Source organism: Pseudochaenichthys georgianus, chromosome 5 (assembly GCF_902827115.2).
Source record: "Pseudochaenichthys georgianus chromosome 5, fPseGeo1.2, whole genome shotgun sequence".
In the NCBI taxonomy this organism is placed as follows: Eukaryota; Metazoa; Chordata; class Actinopteri; order Perciformes; family Channichthyidae; genus Pseudochaenichthys; species Pseudochaenichthys georgianus.
Genome location: NC_047507.1, coordinates 41,350,276 through 41,371,883, shown reverse-complemented (window position 1 = coordinate 41,371,883; position 21,608 = coordinate 41,350,276). Strand labels below are relative to the sequence as shown.

The window sequence follows — 21,608 nt, the reverse complement described above, 5'->3', positions numbered from 1 at the left end:
TCTTCGTACGCTGTTAACACACCATCGTAGCCATGGCGATGTTTCAGGTGACTGATTAGGTTGGAAGTATTATAGCTCGTTGCCTTCTTCCCTCCTCGTGGAACTTCTGCTTTGCATTTGTTAATACAAATAGCAAGCGAACTATCTAACTCTGAAACTTTGAAATAGTCCCATACTATACTAGCCGAGAACACATGTCACTGTGCCGTGTGCTCTGCATGTGTGACCATTAAAGAGGGTTTCATCCCTCCCAATTCAAATTCTAATTAATCTTTTTTTAAATCTTTTTTTAGATATGTACAGTCAATTCAATCATTGGTGATTTGTGAGGTAACGTTTTTGCACATATTTGCCCCAGGGATGACCTTGCTGTAAGCCAAATGGTCTCCTCAGCGTGTGAACAGAGGGCAGTTCCTCTTTCTGCAGCGTGGCTTCTGTCTCTGCGTCTCACTGAGGGAGGGAGGGAGGGAGGGAGGCAGAGAGAGAGAGAGAGAGAGAGAGAGAGAGAGAGAGAGAGACGGAGGAGAGCACAGGAGTGTGGGTCAGTGTTTCAGCAGAATGTGGTCACATGATGAGGGCTGGGCCTCTTGTTGGGTGACTCACCCCTCCAGGCGTCTGGAGGAAGGCGCCCCCTGCTGGTTTCCTTTATGACTGCATCCTAATGGGCGGCTCAGTGTAAGCAGAGCTGTAAAAGCCCCTGTTTGTGTTCCTGCTCTTTGGAGAGAGAGAAAACAGCCCCTCTCCATGCTGGGAGCCTCTGTACAGATGAGAGATGGGCCGATCCTACCATATATCATTTTACACACATTATGGCGATCTCTGTGCTTCTAACATGAAAGCCTTTATTGTCATCATGAGTCAGCAAATGTGGCCCCTCATTAGGCATGTAAAGAGGGTTTGCCTTTGTCATTGTTCAACTGAGCACTGCTGTTACCTCCAGCAAAGACCAACAGGCCTCCATTCTCTGTTTGTCATGTCATGACGAGCCTATGCGATGTTTGTTTTTCTGCTTTAAAATGATGTGGAATTGTACCTACAATAGTCCACGATTTGGGCCATAGATATCCACCTTTTGGATGATGTCTGTTGTTCTTCATTGCTTCCCCCTCCTGTTGACGCTGTGCAGCTCTGCTCCTCATACAATGGCACAACATGGTGTTTATGGTACCAATGTGCCGAGTGTCATTTACCGACCAACTCTTTGTCATAATGTGACTTAGTTGCCTGTCTTATATCCAGGTTTTCAGAAAGTATAAGAGACGAGCCAAAAGCCTTTATTCAGGCAAACATTGTGACAGTTCATAGCAGCAAAAGCACAGGATAACGCTCACATTTCCTAATGATGCAGTGTTATAGTGTTATAGTGTTGGAATCGTGCAGACTGGATAATCGGGTCTGCACATTATCAGTCTCTTTGTCACACACGTAGCACACTGCAGGAGATGGTCCGTGGCAGGAATGTTCTCACATATTGGAAAGCTGCTGGTACAAGTAGAGTGTGTAGGACGCCTGGCGCAAGGCATGTTACACACTCATAACAATGTTTGCATTTGGTTTTTTGCCATACGCGTTTGAGATGTTTTCAGCACCCCTACCTGCTTGCCGTGTCCTCTGGAGAATGAGCGTCTCAGGGACATCACACACACACACACACACACACACACACACACACACACACACACACACTTTGTACTCAGGTGCTGGCGGAGTAAAGTCTGTCTGATGTCCGGTCATTATCTTTTGTGTGTGTGTGTGTGTGTGTGTGTGTGTGTGTGTGTGTGTGTGTGTGTGTGTGTGTGTGTGTGTGTGTGTGTGTGTGTGTGTGTGTGTGTGTGTGTGTGTGTGTGTGTGTGTGTGTGTGTGTGTGTGTGTGTGTGTGTGTGTGTGTGTGTGTGTGTGGTGTGTGTGTGTGTGTGTGTGTGTGTGTGTGTGTGTGTGTGTGTGTGTGTGTGTGTGTGTGTGTGTGTGTGTGTGTGTGTGTGTGTGTGTGTGTGTGTGTGTGTGTGTGTGTGTGTGTGTGTGTGTGTGTGTGTGTGTGTAACTGATGCTCTATCTGTGTGTCCCTCTCCTCAGGCCCCCCATGACCGTGAGCCGTGGGCTACGGCTCAGCGGCGCCCCACCTCTGGAGTGGTTTGTTGCTGCATTCGGGACCCTGTGATTCCTCTCCAAACTTCCCCCACCCCCCTTCCCATCCTGTCCCTCCCCACCCCCTCCTCCCCCTCTTCCCCCCCTCCCACGCTTCGCTGTGCCGGACGTCATGAGCATAGTAATCGCGCTGGGAGTCACCACACCTGAAACGTCTTACTCAGATATGGCTGCTGGATCAGAGTGAGTACTAACTAACAACTAGTTGGACTTGTTAGAACAGTTTAACCCCAATGTACTTTGTGATATCTCTGGATGTGGAAACCTTGCTTAACTAGAGCAAGTGTCACAGATTGTTAACACACTTCCTGTTCGACCTGATCACCTGCACGTCTGCTGTAACGCAGTTGGTTAGTGTGAAGCCAAATAAACACAAATACATCTGATTGGAAAAGCAAACACACCTGAATGTTGTATTAAGAAACAGAAATGTCCTATGACACTGAACACCACCTTACCTTCGGCCCACTGTTGTGTTTACTGCTGCTCATTCCCAACCTTTTATGAACTGTTCTTTTGATGTTCTCCGTCTTCATATCCAAGCAATCAGGTTTAAGCCAAAATAAACAATGGCCAAATCTAACAGGAGGAACTTTCCTCTCCTGTTGTGGCGCATCTCCACGTGCACGGCCCGTTTTTGGTTGCGTTTCCACTTGGCCTAGCACCGGCTAGCGGGTACTATTTCACAGTTTTCTGGCCCCATAAAATCGAGGTTCTTTCCGGGCCAACAACCAGGCTGAGTCGGGCTGAGCATGCTAAACTAGAGAGAGAGAATCGCTGGCAAGCGGGCTACAACTACAACAAGATGAACATATTTTACCGTGATTAAATTGTAATACACGTTTCAAAATGATGCCGAAGTAACAACATACTGATACCGGTTAGTAAACACCATGAATTAATGCTTTGACAAGTCTGCAGACAGACGGCAGAGAAACACCTTTTAAAATGCGTGTTTTTTTAATGGAGATTGGCTAAGCTAACGCTATATATGCTCCGACCGTCCACACTCACAACAACGGCCTACAGACATAAATAAAGCAGCGACTGTATTCTCCATGACACAGACAGTCTATGGTTTGTACTTGTTTCACTTTAGTCTAGTTTCTGAACAGATATGAGGAGCTGTGAGCTCTGAGGGCTAACCGCTAACGGCTGATGTTGGTTTTGTTACTATAGTTACTGCCCCAGCTACTAAACTGTAATGGAAACGCAGCATAAAGTGAGTCAGTCCTAACGAGGCCTAACTATACCGCACTAAGCCGAGCGAGGCCCTGCAGTGGAAATGCACCATAACATCCAGTGTTACTGTCAGTAACCTCCAGTGGTTTCGAGGAACTGCCAGGGATCCCCAGCTAATGAAAACTAGCTTCAGTTATTCCCTTTTTAGAAAACAAATATTGTGGTGATAATAGGTTTCAACCCATCCTGATCCTGTACATTGTTAATACAGTATTATAACGGTTATGTCCATGCATTGTTGGTGAACTCCCCGTTGACACCTTCTCTGTGTAGCACCCTGGGTTGTGATGAGTATGCTTCCTCCAAACATCCTGTGAGCAGTTTGCTGTAGAGACCCAAAGAGATGTGAAGTTCAGTCCACGACTAAACCTAAGATTAAGTCCAAGATTGAACTTTAGCAGACACAAATAAAGGAAGTACAGGATGTTATGCTTCAGTCAGCTGGCGGCACTTGAACTCAAAACCGTCTGAAATGAAGCAATGTAGCACCGACTCATGTAGTGCTGAACTCAAATAAAGCATGCTACAACTGGTGCTTTATTTACCCTACTAACGTCACTTCAAACTTCCAGCCACCTCGCTCAATTGTTGTCATTACTTGTTAAAGTATTTCTGATAAATGTTAAACTACGCGTTATGTAAATTCCTAATAAAGGAATTGTGATATGAACAAGTCTGCCTGGGTGCAGGGTGAAAGTGCCCTGCACAAAGATCTCTTATGCCACATGTAATGAAACAACAAATCAGTTTTTATATTGTAGTAAAAGTTTCCGTGGTCTTGTAATAATTTGCACATTCTATGTGGGTGGAAGAGCCCCTCTCAAGAGACTGATTATCATCTCTGTAAATGTGTATTTGCCGTCTCTGGGACAGGAGCTAGGCTCGTATCGTATCTCCACAGGCCCGAGCTTTGTGGTGGTCGTGTCTGGGGAGATGTCCACAGTAAGAACAGTAGTCGCCTCTCTGCAGGTCAACCTGCTCACATGAGACTGAGGTTGTGGAATGCAGTCCCTCCACCCCCCCGTTCACTGCCCCCTTTTGTTTCCTCCAAACGCGAGGCAGACATGCAGCATCTTTTCTTAGAAATACAAAATATTAGGATTTAAAATGTTTATACAAACTTAGTATATATTTTTTTTGTACGTTTAAGTATCATATATTTGGGGGGAAATGCAAGGTCATACACTCAGACCTCAGCTAAAGAGAAGAATGAGTTGCATAACATAATGGTGTCCCACATTCCATTTCCTAGTTGGTTGTCCCAGGCTGAAGGGCCACTTCAGGGTGGTGCTGCCATCTAGTGACTGTTTGATGCCTTACTATTACAGTTGTTGACATGCAGACCTGGAAAATACACTGTATAATACATGAGTTCTAAATGTGGTTTTGTCATCATTCCCTAAAACACTCTTTCTGTTGGTTATTTCGCAGCCCTGAGTCAGTTGAAGCGAGCCCTGCTGTGAATGAGAAAAACTACAACCACAGCTGTGGGAGTGCACAGAGTCATGGGTATCGGGGTCTACCATATGCTGTGAGTTCATACCGCTCTTCTCTATTCATCAGTTGTAACTATGGCATGCCTTGCTATGGGACGTACTATTCCTCATCAGGCAGATATTAGTTAGTTTCAAGTATGAGTAATAAGCTCAAATAATAACTCGGTTAAATCTATCCAGTCTGTCTTGTTTTTAGAATCTTTGCAATTCAGTCAAGATTCAGCTAAGAGTCTGCGTTGCTTGCAGTTGGTCACCAGGTCTTTCCCGCTCTATAAGCACAGACTACTTTTGTTATTAACGGCTGTATTGTTTCACATACCTGTTTTTTGCCCTCATTTTCATTCGTCTCCATTTTCCGTTTCCCTTTTTGCCCGAACACCCGTTGTTTGAAGATGCAACAGTCTTCCGTTGTGTGTTGTCAGGATCACAACTATGGCGCGCCCCCTCCCCCTACCCCACCCGCCTCCCCGCTCTCCCAAACCATCATTCCCCGCATGGATCTCAACGGCGTGGTACGTGGCTCCCGCTACCACGACGCCATCGAGGACAACTCGGCGGACAGCGACAGCTCGTCGGAGGAGGAGGGGGCTGTGGCCAGCTGGTGCCACTGCAGCCTGACGCCCGACGGCCTGCTCATCAAGTGTGACAACTGCAGGTGAGGGGGGGGGTCATGGAGCGTAGTTTCCCGCTCCACACAGTGTGGTGGGACCGACCAGCGCAGCAGAAGTTCTTCCTGCTGAGAGAAGCGTAACAATTGGAGATCCTGGTCACTATCATTTTATTGTCAAATGTCACACATCTTATTACATCCCTCAAAGAGCCCACTCTGTTCACATTGTAGCAGCGTCAGAAGATGGATCATCTTTATTCATTATTTTTATACAAAACATGCTTCTGTTTGTCGAACTAAACGCATTGTTGGAAAGTGAGAACACGATTACATCCCTCAACTGTAAGTGCTCAAAATACAGCATGTATTCGTGTAGTCGTCCTCTTTCCATTTGTCCTTTCCAATGCTCAGTGTCCTTCTGTTCCTAATCACCTGGAGGCTGTTCAGCAGTTGAATGATGTGCACGACAGCATCCTTTGACTCGTGCACTCGCATGGCCCATGTGTACTAAGTGCTGATGTGTTTCATTCCCCTTTAGTGGCAGGGGACTCGACAGGAGGAAAGGAGCAGACGGCCAACACCGGAAAGCTGAGAATGTCTCGGGTACATTGTTTTGTCCTTTTGGTTAATGAATGTCCCCGGTACATTGTTTTGTCCTTTTGGTCAATGAATGTCCCCGGTACATTGTTTTGTCCTTTTGGTCAATGAATGTCCCCATGCCAGTTTCAGGGCTGTCTGATGACTGTGTTGTTCTCTCTGATGTTGTTTTTGATAGCTGGTGAGAGCAGTGCTACTGAGAGTGGGGACGAAGAGGTGTCGCCCTCCACCGTCTCTTACACCGCCACCCAGCATACGCCCACCAGCATCAAACTCACTGTCAACCGGGTCAAAAGGAGCAAATCCAAAAAGAGGAAGAAGAGTACAGAGAAGGCGCATGGAACGCCAAAGGGCAAGAAAGTCAAGGTATGACACTGTGTGAAGCAGAGTGGATGAAGAGGAAAGATATATATCGAGATGATACGCACGTAGTTCAAACCCCACTTTGGAGCTGTTGTTTTTGGTTACAAGCTCGTCACATTGACATTGAATACTTATGGGTTCATTACCCTTCTTTCAGGCTTTCAGAGAGGGCTCCAGGAAGTCCATGAGGATGAAGGTAAGATTGGCGTTAACCAATATGTCGATGCAATCATGACTCGCAGGGTGTCATTTTTTTTACTGATGCCCAAGCTTTGTGCTCGAGCCTTCCGGTCTACTCCGTCGGCTACATTCTGCTCAGGGATGGCGGTCTAACTTCAGCAGCTACGTTAACTAGGGCTCTGTTCGTTTATAGTCACCGTGTCCCGGTGGAACTCCGGCCCATGCTGGACCGCTGGTGAACTCGGAGCACTGTTAGAACGGGCTGTTCGGTTATTCAGAGCACAGCTCTATGAACAGAGGCGGAAGAAATACTCAGATCTTGTACTTGAGTAAAAGTAGTAGTACCAGAGAGTATGAATACTCTGTTACAGGTAAAAATCCTGCATTCAAAATGTTACTCAAGTAAACAGACATAATATACCTAAAGTACGGTGGCGGCTGGTAGAATGTTTTCGAGGGAGGGCTGGGCCACATCGAACGTCCCAGTATGACTTAATGCAAAACAAGTTTTCAGTGTTCATTTACCAGTCTTACATTGTGATGCCTCATAAACAATTCAAGCATTTCAGACTGAGGACTATGTACAAACACTTACATAATGTTTATAATATATATGTATGTATTTTACAGAGCAACGGTATAATCAACAGCAATACAAAAAGCTGAAGATGTAACTTATTCTTAAAGCCGATGTGGTGTAGGTCTTTGACGTGCCTTTAAAAGGGTGGCGGTCTTCAGGTGCTCTTCCAGCACAGGGTGCAGGGAGGAAACTAAATCCACCAATCCCCTGAAAATGCCAGGGTTGATTGAAGAGTCTCGTCATGCCCACGCAAAGCCAACTCAAAAGCCCCACAACACGTCATTATTTTGGATACAAATATAATGAGAAACCTCTGACACATCCTTCCCCATCTTGTGTTCTTCGTAGAACTCCACGACGGAGGCCAGTGTGCTGGATGAGAACACAGCGGAGGGCTGGGAGAGCAGGATCCGCCAGTGGACGGACCAGTACGAGGAGGCTCTGATCAACCAGTACAGCGCTGACGTCCAGACGCTGCTGGAGCTGCACCGCGCCGCCAGCAACACCGTGTCTAAGGCGGAGAGCGGCAGCGCCACCCCCCCCTGCACCACGCAGCTCCATGCCTCAGGCGATGCAATGGACACCATCAACCGCACGGAGCTGGCCTGCAACAACACCGTGCTGGGCTCACAGATGCAGGTCTGCCCCCACCCAATACTATATTGATTCAAACCTAATGTCCCCATGCACTTGCCCTTGCAAAACACGCTACATCACTGGGCAGTATTAACGAAGAGCATAATGGAGTGGTGCAGTGATGACGAAGGTTAGCTTTGCAAAGGCTCTTTTCACTTAAAGCCATTTGTTTTCCAATGGACTTATCTGTGGCATGTTGAAGGTACTTAAGGTCTCCACTTAATCGTAACAAAGGAGGCTAAAGCTAAGAAGTTCCAGACATTCACCAGTGGGGTATTTACTCACATATTCTATGTTGGATAACAAAAAATGAAAAGCTCAAACACGTGGGTTAACAACAGACCTTTCTCCAGGGGTTTCAACCCAAAATACGTTGACTTCAGGAAGAGGGAACCAGAACTTAAAAATGCAGACTAACACATTATATAAACAATTACTCAAAGTCAGTGATCTTAGACTGAATCCTTTTAGGCTGTCTGATTACATCTGGATTACTAAGTGAGCAGGCATGCTCTGCCTGCATGGATATAACCAGACACTGTGTCTTGATGCCATATTCAATAACATAAACGTCCAGTCGCAAATAGCTGTTTTGTGGTTTCCGTTTGCAGCTCCAGTTGGGCCGGGTAACCCGGGTGCAGAAACACAGGAAGATCCTGCGCGCGGCCAAGCACCTGGAGCCGGACACACTCGTCATTGAGTATCGGGGGAAGGTCATGCTCAAACAGCAGTTTGAGGTCAACGGGCAGTTCTTCAGAAAGTAAGAGATCATTGGATTGCTGTCGCTGGTCTGCAACCCTTTATACATTCAGTGACTGTTGTTTCACCGCTGATGATGCCATTGTCATCATGTTTTTTCCAGACCCTACCCGTTTGTGCTCTTCTACTCAAAGTTTGATGGTGCGGAGATGTGTGTTGATGCAAGGACCTTTGGGAATGACGCCCGCTTCATCAGAAGGTCCTGCACACCCAACGCTGAGGTCAGCCAACAAGTTCTCAACTCCTTTCTCCGCTGTTTCACTAGGTTCATATCGTTGACTCTCTTTAACTGGTGCATCTGTTCCCGTGTCCAGGTCCGGCATATGATTGCTGACGGCATGATCCATCTGTGTATCTACGCTGTCAGTCACATCACAAAGGACGCCGAGGTCACCATTGGATTTGATTACGACTTTAACAGCTGGTCAGTACTGCTCCTCCATTCCTATGTCTCTGCAGGCCTTTGAAGCATCCACTAAAAAGCATGCATCGGCGAGAACACATGTGAACCATGTGAGCATTAAGTATACGTGGGCGACGTCCTGGAGAGACATCGTAGTCTTCAAACACAACACGTCAGCTGCAAAGCGGTACTTGTGTAACTGGCTGCTTCAGAACATCGTTCTGTTCTCTAATGCAACCTTCTCTCTCTCCTAACAAACCACAGTCAGTACAAAGTGGACTGCGGCTGCCACAAGGGCAACCAGAACTGCCCGGTGCAGAAGCACAACCTGAGCCCAAGGGAGAACTTGCTCAGCAGCCCCTCCCTGCCTCCCCCCTCCCCTCTGGTTGGAGCTGAGACCCGACGGAGAAAAGCCCGGAGGAGAGAGATAGAGAGCTGCGTCTCTGGTGACAGCAACCAGAACCTGGACCAGCACCAGGAGGCCAAAGACCTGCAGGGGGCCAGCGACACAGAGGTGTGTACAAGGGTAGAGTAATGTCGCCTCAAAGGGACAACGTTTTCTAAAAAGCAGGAAACATTTGTAATATCCCAAGCTGGGTCCAATGTGTTGCTCACGTGCTGCCCGTCTGATACTAGGAGAGACTGCAGGACGAGCTGAAGGCGGAGGAGGGAGAGGTGGATGAAAATGGGGCCGCCATCTCCAATAAAAGAGTAAGGCATTCTAACTATTTTCTAATACTGCTGTTTTACTAATTGAGCTGACTTTTTCTAGATATTTATTTATCTGTGGCAATACATTCCAGTTCCAGCAATACATCAGCTGTATTAAAGAGAAGTGTACGGTGGTTTTCTGACACGTCTGTCTGTCCATGTAGACGTGTCACAGTGTGGAGAGGAGGCGGAAGAGAGTGGGAGGAGCCGAGGTGAAGGAGGAGGGTGGGGAAAGTGAGGACGGGGCAGGAAACCCCGCTGGGAACACTCCTCTCCCTCCCAACACTGGAGTGGGGGTCAGCACACGACGCACCTCCTACGTCATGGTCAGTGACCATCTGTGTGATGATGGTTCGTTGTTTTTTTATGTGTTGATTTCATTTTATTTATTCAATTTGATCATCCTCTATCAGGAAGTGCCATCGATGGAAGAAAAGACCTCATCACCCACCCTGCCAGCTCCCCCCGTCCCCCCTAAGCCTGCACGACCCAACAAGCCTCGGCCCAAAAGTCGGATCTCTCGCTACCGGTCCAGTTCCTCCCAGCGTGCCCGGCGGCAGCGCCAGGCGAACGCCCAGCTAGCAGCAGCAGCTGCTGCCGCGGCCGCAGCCGTGGCAGCGACGCCTGCCTCCGCTGACCAGGGAGCCTCTGTGGACGACGAGGCCTCTCAGGGCCCGTACGGGGCTGAGCACGTCCACGGAGAGAGCGCGCTGCATCTCCTCGATGGAGACAGTCTGAACTGCATCAATAGAGGCAATCTGCGCTACCCCAAGACCAAGAAGGTGAGAGGACTTTTAGGGTCTTTTAAGTGGTCAATTGCACTGTACAATGAAATAGTTGGATTCAGCTCTCATCAACATCTACAATTAAGAAACTATACATACATACAAACGTATAACATCAAAACTAGCATATAAGAACCTTTAAAAATAAAACCTGACATGCTTTATATATATTTTCCTGTCCAAGAATATAAGCACATGATTTGCTGCATGATGAATCTAAAAGTGAATCAGTTTTATATAATAGCAGGGATGATGTATAAATATGCATTGCAATAAATAGATCTCACAGTATGAATGTAACAGTAGCTAATTATTAGACTCGTGTCCTTCCTCAGTACCTGGTGACTGAGTGGTTGAATGATAAGGTCCCCGGAGCAGAGAAGGTCCACCAAGACGTGCCTGTCGAGCGCCCGCTGCGGATCACCACTGACCCCACGGTGCTGGCCACCACCCTCAACATGCTGCCCGGCCTCTCCCACTCATCGCTCATCTGCACCGCCCCAAGACACTACGTCCGCTTCGGCTCCCCCTTCAACCCCGAGAGGCGCCGGCCCCGCCCGCTCCAGATGGATGGCACTTATGGCTGCTACAAGAAGGTAAGAGATGCGGCAAAGCGTTAGAGGAAAAGCTTCTCTCCCTTTGAGTGCTAGTTCTACAAGCTTGTCTTACGGTTGTAAAACTATAAAAAAAATATCTGAAAAGCATTTTAAAATATTTAAACATGAATCCAATGTTTTAATATTTAAATCGCTCATTATTTTGTTATGTTTGGTTCTTTTCAGTTAAAAGAAATCTGTATTTCTGGTTTGCCAGCATACATTAGAGTGGTCAGAAAGCGTATATGACCTCTGACGTATGAATACATGTGACTTTAAATACCTTGTAATGTGTTAAAATGCTGTCATGTATTTAAAACTCAAGGCCTTCTGAGGCAATGGGTTCATAAATGTGCTGAATGTTTTTGAATGTCTTTTGAACAGATGTTTCAGTCTTAGTTTTGAAACGTGACTTTGCTGTTGTGTTGCTGCAGAGGTGGATAAAGCAGGTGGAGGATGAGAGCTGTTCAGCCAGTGTGGAGGACGGTACCGAGTCCACTTCCTCCCAGCAAAGCACCAGTAGCAGATCCACCCCTAACCCCCTGTCCGGCGGTATGTCCACACCCGTCTGATGACTCATTTACTGTGTCAATATCTACAGATCTTAACTAAGAGGGAACTGGGTGCTGTAACTTTCTAAAATACAACATATTAAAGTATTGTATATTTGTATACCTGACCTTGTGACTAGTATTTTATTTCCTGTTTTTATAAATCCTTGTAATATTTTCAAATATCCCGTTTTAAAATCGCAGATGTCAACGCACCGTTTAAGAAGCGCCGCTCCAAGTTCATGGCAGAGAGGACACCCGCCCCCTCGGACCACCTGCTCCGCCCGCTGTCCCCCATCTCTCCCCCGCTCCCAGAGGACTCCCTCCACTCGCAGCTCCTCACCCCCTGTGGCTCCCTGCTCCCTAACGGCCTGGCCTTCTCCCCCTTGCCCTCCCTGCCCGCCAGCCGCTGCAACACACCCCTGCAGTTTGAAGTAAGAGAACAGCCACGCCAACACTTTCAGTCACGGCTCTTTGAAATGTCCTGGTCAGTCCAGTTTAGTCCCGGTGTTAAAGTCAGCCATCCCAGGGTGGGCCTGAGCTCCATGACCTCCACAGATGGACCGTTTGGTTGTGGTAGTATGGCAGGTCTTCTCCTAACCGAACAAGCTGAGAGCAATGTATAGTAAATAATATGAGTCTCTATTTAAAAAGTGAACCTGTGTGTCTAAAAGTAGGGTCAGTGATTCAACGTCCCAGAGACTACAGTCAATGTTTTTAACTATTCCAAATAATATTCGGAGAACATTGTTAATCATTGAAGAAAAACTACTGTGTTCATGTTTGTTGCTATTAAATCTTCATTTGGGATGAAACACAAGGAGCGGCTCAACTTCACACCAACATACCATGTTCCCAGTGTTCAAGCGGCAGGAGTATAGTGCGGACCAAATGAAAAGAATGGACTCGCATTTAAGTAAAACATGTTATTAATAAGACTATAAGGAAGGACAGATGAGAGACTGTAGCTGGCACTGTTTGCAGACTGTAGTAAATAGAAAAAGAAAGCGTCAATTGCTTTAGGGTATATTGCACCACGTTTTATATTTACAGGCAGTGTTAGACTATTTAATATTTAGCAGACATCTTGTGCGTTTAACATTTGTAATGACTTCTGATTTTGTCTCTAGAACATATCCTCCCCTGAGGCCTCACCTGTTTACCGGCCCGAGTCCATCTCTCCTGAGGTACGCGCCCGTCTCTCTGCAGCCAACTCCTAGCTGCCGAGGCTACATGCTACTTCCAGCTGCTTGTTTCTCAGCGGTGTCTAATCACTGTGTCCTCTCTCTCTCTCTCTCTCTCTCTCTCTCTCTCTCTCTCTCTCCACCTGCAGCCGTGTCTCCAGACAGACTTTGACCTCGCTCGGCCTCAGTTCCCGGACCTGTCCCTCCCCTCCAGCCTGGAGAGCCCTGTGGCTGTGACCTCCGATGACTTTTCCCTTCCTGGAGGCCCTTCAGATTCCCAGGGCCAATCATCTGTAGGGGCCTCTTCCCTGAATCCTGCGTCCTGTCCCTCAGACCTTACCTCACAACAAAACAGGGAGCAGGCCTTCAGGACAGAGTTCAACCTCATATACACCTGCTCGCCCCTCAACGCAAACCTGGGGAACCCCGTGGCCCCCGAGCGCCACCTCTCCCAGTCAGAGGGAGGCTTTTCCCCAGCAGAGTCCTTCCACAGCTCTATCAGCGGCCAGGGGCTGCTGGGAGACGCAGGCCCCGGCTCCATGTCCCCCTACGGCGAGTCTCACTACGGGGGGGGCTACCCGGACAGTGGAACGCCTCCTCACACCAGCAACCCACCACAAAAGAAGAAGGCAAGTTCTCAACACGTTAATAAGAATGTGACAAATGTTTTTCAGTCAGGTAGCTTCTCAGCGTGTCATCTGTTCTTCTGCTGCACGAATGACTTGAGTGTGCAAACTGAAGAGCCAATCATGATGTGCTTCCTGCTCTGTGTTTGCTCGTTGACTCTGTCTTATATATATATCGATTGGTCCTTATGTCAGGTGGTCAAATCCAAAAAGCAACAGGCAATACAAATATTTAACCATTTTATGTTTATATCTGAAATGATTTCAACTCTGTAGCTTCGACCCTACCCCCCCTCCCTCCCCTCCTCTCCCTCAGTTCCCTTCCTCCCCCACGCTGCTCCTTGACACTTTTTGCCAAGTCTCTCTTCCACTTTTCTTCCAAGGCAGAGGGCCAACCAGCATACCATTAGTCTGCTGACAGGGAAGCCAGATTACCAGGCTATAGCTGTAAGAAGTGAATACAAGCCAGTACAAAATATGGTGAATATTCTCCCTACGACTACATCTTTAGAAGTGTGCATGTAAATATTGTTTCTTTGCATCTGCATACAGCACCCACCCCATGCCCCTCCCTCTCTCAAATCTACATCGAATTATGAAAATATTTTTAGCAGCAGTCATTATGCCATTTCAGTCAAGTCCATTGAAGTGTTAAGGTTCATCCATCGCCTTGAACACGAGGGGCTGAAGGTTCATGAGTTGTCGTCATGGTGTTGAGATGTCTGCTCCATCCCATCCATGGCTCTATCCAAACCGATCAATGCTCCATCCACGTCTGACACAACTACTCTTACACTGTGGTTCACACAGAAACACTTGCAGTGGATGTTTTAGCAGTCGCACGATTGATCAGTCTTCACTCAAATGTAACATTACACTGAGCTGAAATCTTTATGCAGCTGAACACACACACACACACACACACACACACAGTCCTGTAACTGAGGACACAAACCAATGGTTGACTGCGTGTGGCCTAGAACTCATCATCGTCAAAGTCTACAATATTTCAGTTCTGAATAGCCATGCAGTTACAATTGATTTGCATACCAGCCAAAATAATGAATATACATTTTTCAACTTTACTTTTATGTATATAATCAAATGCTCTGCGACATTTAGACCAGTCAAATAAGCTATCATAAGGTCAGATGAATAGTTGCATTTTAGAAAATGTTGCCCACTATGCATTAAAAGAGCTTAAAATAACTTGAGCCAGAGTTGGGTCATCCAGGCAGCAGACAAAGACATTTGAAGTCTTCAAATAAAAACTATGGTCATTACAATTTGAATACCAATGGCAGCCAACTGGTTCCATCAGCTATAATAACCTAGTTCACCCCTCAGTAAATGCTGAGGTGAGACTATGTGGCCACATGGCAGATCATTGGATCAGACATGTGAAAAATAATCCAATAGATTTATTATTTCAACTATATTTGGGTAAAGCTAAAAGTAAGCGCACTTCAAATGTTTCTAAAAGCCAGGAAAGCTAGTTACCAGGCACGTCTGGTCAACGTTAAAACAGACCATATGTCAGTAAACTGTGAAGACAATTAATAATGGCAGTATGGATTCTTCCTCACCATCTGCCCTTTTTCCCTCTTCAAAATAAGTGTGATTAACTTGTTTGTCAATTACAACCCAAATTGTAACTACCTATTCTATGTTGTATGGTACTGTGACAGGCAAGTCGTTGGAGGTATAACTGTAGGTTTGGTTTGATTGACATGGGCGGACATATGCACACTAAATTGATATCTGTGGAAACCAGGACCCCCACTGAAGACGTCGGTGATAGGTGGCGCTCGTCACGCCCTGACCTCGCACTCGGCAGTCTGTGTGTAATGTTAGACACACATTCAGAAAGATCCATCCATGTCAATATGTGAGGCGATCATCGCACCCCCTGCCTCTTCATACCCCCCTCTATTCCAACTTTGTCATGATGACACTAAGCTGGGATGACTGCTCTCATTGTTAACAGTGGAGGTGTGTGTACACGTTGTGTGTTTGTGCTCAAACTTTCTGTGGACATTGAAATGAGTGTGTGTGTAGTTGTTGCATCATGGCGTGGTGCATTACAGTTGCCTGCTGTTGCGTCAAAGCTGTATGATACTAACATTCAGAATACACAGAGCGACCTGCAGGTGTGTGTGGGACAGAAACAGAGATGCATACAGTGTCATTTCCATGGTGATCCCGCTGTGTTTTCTTTCTCTCATTGAATAGTGGAACAGCAGGTGAGTGCTCTGGTGTGGTGCATGCAGTGTGCCCATCATCAGTTTCATCGGTGTTTCAGCATCAGTGTGTGTGACTGCAGCTGTGTGTGAAACCTGCACAGCACACCCCTTCATCAACCCCCCCTCTGCCGCACCAGGTGTCCCTGCTGGAGTACCGTAAGAGGAAGCAGGGCAGCGGCCGCGACTCGGAGCCCGCCGGCAGCAGCTCGTCTCTGGGTGGGACCCCAACCCGCCCCGGCCTCCACTACAGCCAGGACCCCCCTCATCCCCATCACCAGCACCTGCAGCCCTCCCCACACAGCTCCTTCTCAGCCCCGCAGATGGAGGAACTCAGTCCTCCAGACCAGCAGGGCTCGTCAGGCCCCCCCCGACACCGGGACAGCAACAACCAGTGGTGAGGATTATATATAAATGATATATACATATATTATCATTTTTTCATTTAGCAGTTATTTATTTGATTTGCTCACCAAGCATCAAATTCAGTTTGCAGTTCAGCCTGAAGCTACTCATGACTTAAGTTTCTGAGGCTGCGGCCACACGAGGACGAAAACGGCTAAACGCATAGGATTAATGCAAACAAGCTTCCGTCCACACGCAATAGTTATCCGGATAGTGTCTGCCCACACGAGACCGCTCCGTTTAGCTCCAACCGCTGGAGAAGCTGCAGTACATATGCCGAGCCTGTACGTGGCGCTGTAACTTCCTCCACAAAAGCAGCGAAGAAGCATGGTTGTCATGGTTGCCCTTCTGTTTATTCTCCGCGGTGGGGGCCGAGGGAACCGGGCAGAGTTTTTCGCCAGTCAGCGTGTATTAAAGTTTAAATCTTCCGGACAAAATGATAAAAGTGCCGGTCAAAGGTCTTCTTTGTTAAAACAAACGAATAACGACTCTATATATTATAATAATAAAATACACGGAGCCTCTTTTTCCTCCCTCTCTTCGGACAGCGCCAGTGTCTGTCTCATGCAGCAGCTGATCCAGTAATCAGTGACCCGGCCGACTGTAAACATAAACATATTTATAACTAGTTTAGTTTGAGAGGTGTCTCCGTCCTGTCAGATTAGACTTCACTCGCGTTTAGGTCCATATCGAGAGAAAGATAAATAATCTGAATTCAGGGTGCAGTTTACTTTGACGCGGGGGTGAGCAGCAGAGGTGGGGAGAGGCGGAGCTATTGCCTCATCATTATTGCTGTAGATGTTGCACAAACAACTGTAGCATGGTCAATAGCGTCCGGAGCACGATAGCAACTCTGCGATCCGCCATTGTTGTTGTTGTTGGTGGCGAAACACTTCAGCACTGGCGCGGGGTAAGCGGAGGTGAGCAGAAGGTGGGGAGAGGCGGGGCTATTGCGCAATCACTATCAGTGATCTGAAAATGTCCGTATAGGGCGCACACACGGAGCCGTTTGACCCCCCAGAGAGTGGCGTATGCATTTCTATCCACCTTGGGACCCGTTGTCGTTTCCTCAGTCGTTTAGTGGCGTATTCGGTCGTCCTCGTGTGGCCGAACGGTCTATATGACACTAAACAGTAACGCAAACGACCGAATTCGTCCTCGTGTGGCCGCAGCCTTAATGTCATACTAAAGGAAACGGTTTGTTACTGCGTGGCCACATGGCTGATGCACACGTTGCAGTCAGGGGATTACCTCGGCCCCTCATGGCCCAGGACATCTAATGTAAACCAGCACCGCATGGCAACATAGAAACAGTTTGGATTGTACTTTTACCCTTGGCTTTGAATAACTCGGGTGTTTGTCAGCGACGGACTCTGGACACCTCTGAACAAAGATCTCCGTTTGTAGTGTGTGTGATGGGGTCGGGGTTTGGTCCTGATCAGAGCTGGCAGCTAATCTTTGGATTTGTGTTTATCTCCAGGATGGTGCCCACTGATGTAGAGCGTCTGAGGGAGGGTCAGGGCGTTCTGGAGCGAGTGCTGCGCAGCATTAAGATGGAGCGCGGCTACAAGAGGAGTGAAGGCTCCTCAGAAAAGGAATCTGGTATGATTAGAAACTCGCCTGCAGACAAGCTGCGATCACAAAGCCACAACTATGATGTGCTAACAATAAAAACAAATAAAAAAAAGATGTTGAGTTGATTCTCCTTTCTGTGTTTTCAGATGCAGATCGATATGAGGTGGGGGCAGTGTCTCCCATGACGAGCCCCCACAGAAACAGCCCCTCTGTGTACTCTCAGCAGGTACGAACATTCAATCAGTGGGGCAAGCATCCTCACAATAAGATTATAATAGAAGCAGTTAAATGTAAATATGGAATTAATAAGCATTTTCTGACCCATATATTTACATAAACTCATATGTTTATGAATGTTTTATTATTATTTATTTATTGTACACAGCTTGTGTTTTGTTCAGTTAGCAGACACACCGTTACCTGCAGGTACGGTCTTGATTTGTTCAACGGCATATTAAGTAACAATGGGACTATTTCTCATCATGCCCTCGTTCACCAGCATTACATGCACCAGTGTTCCTCAGACTGACTGTGTGTGTGTGTGTGTGTGTGTGTGTGTGTGTGTGTGTGTGTGTGTGTGTGTGTGTGTGTGTGTGTGTGTGTGTGTGTGTGTGTGTGTGTGTGTGTGTGTGTGTGTGTGTGTGTGTGTGTGTGTGTGTGTGTGTGTGTGTGTGTGTGTGTGTGTGTGTGTGTGTGTGTGTGTGTGTGTGTGTGTGTGTGTGTGTGTGTGTGTGTGTGTGTGTGTGTGTGTGTGTGTGTGTGTGTGTGTGTGTGTGTGTGTGTGTGTAGTCCTCAGAAAGCCTGCGGCAGACTGACAGCCCCTCCTTCCTCCAGCAGACCTCCAACTTTCCATTCCGGGGTTCCTACAGTCCCTCATCAGGCCAGAGCTTCTACCCCCGCCTCTCCTCCTCTCACCCTCCAGCGTCCCAGGACCACCCTCCCTCCTCCAGTCCCACCTCCTCCTCAGACTGCAGGCTTCCAGCTCTAAACCAGCAGAGCGGCAGCAGCAGCAGCGTGGACGGAGGCTACGGCAGCGGTCACTTAAAAGCGAGCCTTTTGAACAGCAGCTGCCCGGCAGGGATCCCGGGCCCCAGGGCCCACGGGCAGACTAAGATAGACTCGGGCGCCCAGGCCTCCAGGGGGGGGCAGCAGCAGCTGTCTCACACCCTAAAGGCAGGCAGCCCAGGCCAGGCGGGGCAGGCCAGCTCCAGGCTGCTGTCGGCCCCCGGACCCTCACACTACCCACAGCGGGGGCAGAGCCTCAGTCAGTTCCAGCACTCTCCCCTTCAGGGGCCCGGAGTTAGGACACAGTCAGGAAGCTTTTAGGACCTTGTTCAAGTGTGTGTGTGTATGTGTGTGTGTGTGTGTGAGTGAGTATGAAGCTGAAGCTGCGTACCCCCCCAACCCCTGGAGCTGCAGTGAGGTTGGGGCTCTCTGAGTTTGGGAGGGGGGGAAATGTACAGACCTAAGAGGAGCAAGGACTTCTTTACGAATTCCTCCTTTTATTATTTTCAGTCTTTTCTTTCTTTATTTTCAGAAGAAAACGAATGACCACATTCTGCACAAAGCTAATCACTGACTTTGGACTTCATTGGGAATCGCTGGGAAAGCGAGTTAAGACAACACATTCTGAAAAACAACAGAAATCACATGTAACTTGAAATTGTCCCCGGTGTTCCTCATGTGCCGGACTGTGCTAACAATGTCGGGAAGTTCAAACCTCCACACAAATGTCTGTACATAAAAAGTCGTACCTGTCGCCATATGATAAATGCTCAGATACATAACTGAAAGCAAGAGTTGTTTTATTTTTTTCGTTATTTTTTGATTTGGCGAGTGGCCGAGTCTGTGCTGCAGTAAAGATGTTTAATTTGGAAGGGGGGGGGGGCATGATGCAAACAGAGAGGACATGTTATTCATCCGTTCTACAGATGCATTAGAGAGGGGGAGGAGGCGACTCCCTGCATGGGATCATTCCATATGATTGTTCTCGCAGCCTTTTCTCTCGAGGTTCTCCGTTGGTTCCAATGTTTTGTTTTGGTTCTCTTCTGTCCTCTCATCCCCACTGGACTGTTTGAGTTGAGGACTGCCGTAGACCTCTGACATTGTACTTGAAACATACCGGTCTTATGATTCATGGTGCTGCATTCTTGTTTTTTCCAATAAATTTGAAATCCAGTTATGTTCCCCACATATGGCTGCATTCATCCTCTCATTGTATCGGTTACATCTCATTTATTTTTCTCCAAGTTCCTATCTATCATACATGGTGTTGGGATGCAGGAAGACATTAGAATAATCTAACTTAATTTCTATATAAAATGTTGGGTTGTTTTTATCCTGCAGATTTCTTTCAATTTATATAATATATATATATATACATGTTTTTCTGACCAATCCTTGCATTCCGTGGGACACCAGTGAAGTGATATCTGAGGGAGTGTTAAGGTAAAAAGCTGCTATGTTCTCCTGTGAGAGCTGCTTCCCTCCCATAGAATGCTGTATTTTTCTTTTTCACTGTTGTCCTCACAAACTGACTCGTAACAAAGAGGCGTTCCTCCTGGCACCGTAGTGGGACCTCAGACTCTCCTCCCTCTGACACTTTTATTTTGGACAAGAAGTTAAAAACTGTGTTTGGAAGACTTCAAGGACCGAGACTCCCCCCCCCCCCCCTCCTCCTTCACCACCACTACTACACCCACAGCCCACTAACACAGAAGGGTACTCATGTTTCATGAATGTTTGACGGATTGAAAAAATAAAGTTTTGACCCAAAATTAACCAGCACCTTAAAAGACACAACAGGACAATATGTATGACCGTGTGTACTTGTATAGAAAGAAATGTGATATAGACTTGTATGGAGAACATATAGTACACTGAATATATCGCATGATATTCCTTTTTTAGGGTCCGAGTGACCGGCTGTCATACGGTTGGAAGCTGATTATCAGGTCTGATCAAACAGCAGACTCAACATTCTCTTTGTTTGTAAAGACCATCTGTTGCTTTGTTTTATTTTTACACAGATCATAGTAGTAACTATTCAATTGTTCCCCTCCAAAAGGTTTAAGAAGCAAGAGATGTAATGCATTTTGATAATAAAATAATCATGATGGTAATGTATTTTGAAAACTACCATTGTGATGTGTCATTTTAGGGACTCGCTTGTATGTTTTGCACGTCACCCCAGTCCAAGTAGGGAGGAAATGCTATTGATAATTAGTTTTTTTAAATTCATATAGATATCTTACCCAAGTGCATTTTATTTTCCTAGTTTGGGACTACATTGAACACAGTCAGTGAGGATGGATACATGTCCCTAATGCTCTAATTATTAGCACACTGCAAGCCTGCTTTCAGCCAGCAGGGGTCTCAGTGATGGCCATCAGATGTGTTTATGCTAATGAATCGAGATCATTGTGAACAATACAAAGACTAAAGTCTGCATCCTTCAGATATCCATTTAAATGCTAGGGGAGAAACTGGATTTGGCGCTCAGTTTGAAGGGGAGCAGGAGCTCCGGTACACAGCTTCTGTAGAAGTAAATGGTCCATGTGGCGTTAGATCATCTGGCTATATCTGGAGGAGAAAAACAACGAAGATGTTGGTTACATATTGAAATACATGCGTCAACCACCTGAGTTCAGAGGAGTGAAGGTTGAGAATGTGTTGCCGAGTTGTTTGCTGTCTGCAGGTGGAGGTTTGGGGGCTTTAATATACTGTTGAGCTAGCCAGAATCTGCAGGTGGGTGCTGAAAGCTGCTGGCAGAGGGTGGAGGTTCTGAGGAGTTATCTCACAGACAGATAAAGGCTGGAGGGTGGAGCGGGTCCTGGCAGGTGCTCTTGAGCTCTGGATTAAAGAGGTTAGTCAACAGAGGAGCACTGATGCAAACAAAAGATGTAATCTGTTGTGTGGCGTTTT

General features: G+C 47.0%; 1 protein-coding gene across 3 annotated transcripts; it reads left to right on the top strand.

Moving 5' to 3' along the window:
• Window positions 1-2,208: 2,208 nt before the first annotated feature.
• setd5 (SET domain containing 5) lies at window positions 2,209-20,841 on the top strand. 3 transcript variants are annotated; one of them, XM_034082226.2, is made up of 24 exons: window positions 2,209-2,328; window positions 4,819-4,918; window positions 5,306-5,538; window positions 6,032-6,096; window positions 6,269-6,456; window positions 6,611-6,649; window positions 7,562-7,852; window positions 8,461-8,609; window positions 8,712-8,829; window positions 8,923-9,032; window positions 9,276-9,525; window positions 9,648-9,722; window positions 9,887-10,048; window positions 10,136-10,504; window positions 10,843-11,103; window positions 11,538-11,655; window positions 11,859-12,088; window positions 12,785-12,841; window positions 12,988-13,467; window positions 13,852-13,944; window positions 15,845-16,101; window positions 17,590-17,711; window positions 17,831-17,910; window positions 18,474-20,841. In XM_034082226.2, exons 1-24 carry the CDS (start codon window positions 2,258-2,260, stop codon window positions 19,008-19,010), a joined length of 4,455 nt encoding a protein of 1,484 aa, XP_033938117.1. In that variant the 5' UTR covers window positions 2,209-2,257; the 3' UTR covers window positions 19,011-20,841. The 3 variants fall into 3 exon arrangements, with proteins under 3 accessions (XP_033938117.1, XP_033938116.1, XP_033938118.1); XM_034082225.2 differs by having other exon boundaries at window positions 5,276-5,538; XM_034082227.2 differs by lacking the exon at window positions 13,852-13,944 and having other exon boundaries at window positions 5,276-5,538.
• Window positions 20,842-21,608: the final 767 nt, after the last annotated feature.

Coding starts and splice junctions, on each gene's coding strand:
- setd5 (XM_034082225.2), top strand. CDS start 2,258: ATGAGCATAGTAATCGCGCTGGGAGTCACCACACCTGAAACGTCTTAC. Junction 8,610..8,711: donor AACGGGCAGTTCTTCAGAAA/GTAAGAGATCAT, acceptor TGTTTTTTCCAG/ACCCTACCCGTTTGTGCTCT. Junction 10,505..10,842: donor GCTACCCCAAGACCAAGAAG/GTGAGAGGACTT, acceptor GTCCTTCCTCAG/TACCTGGTGACTGAGTGGTT.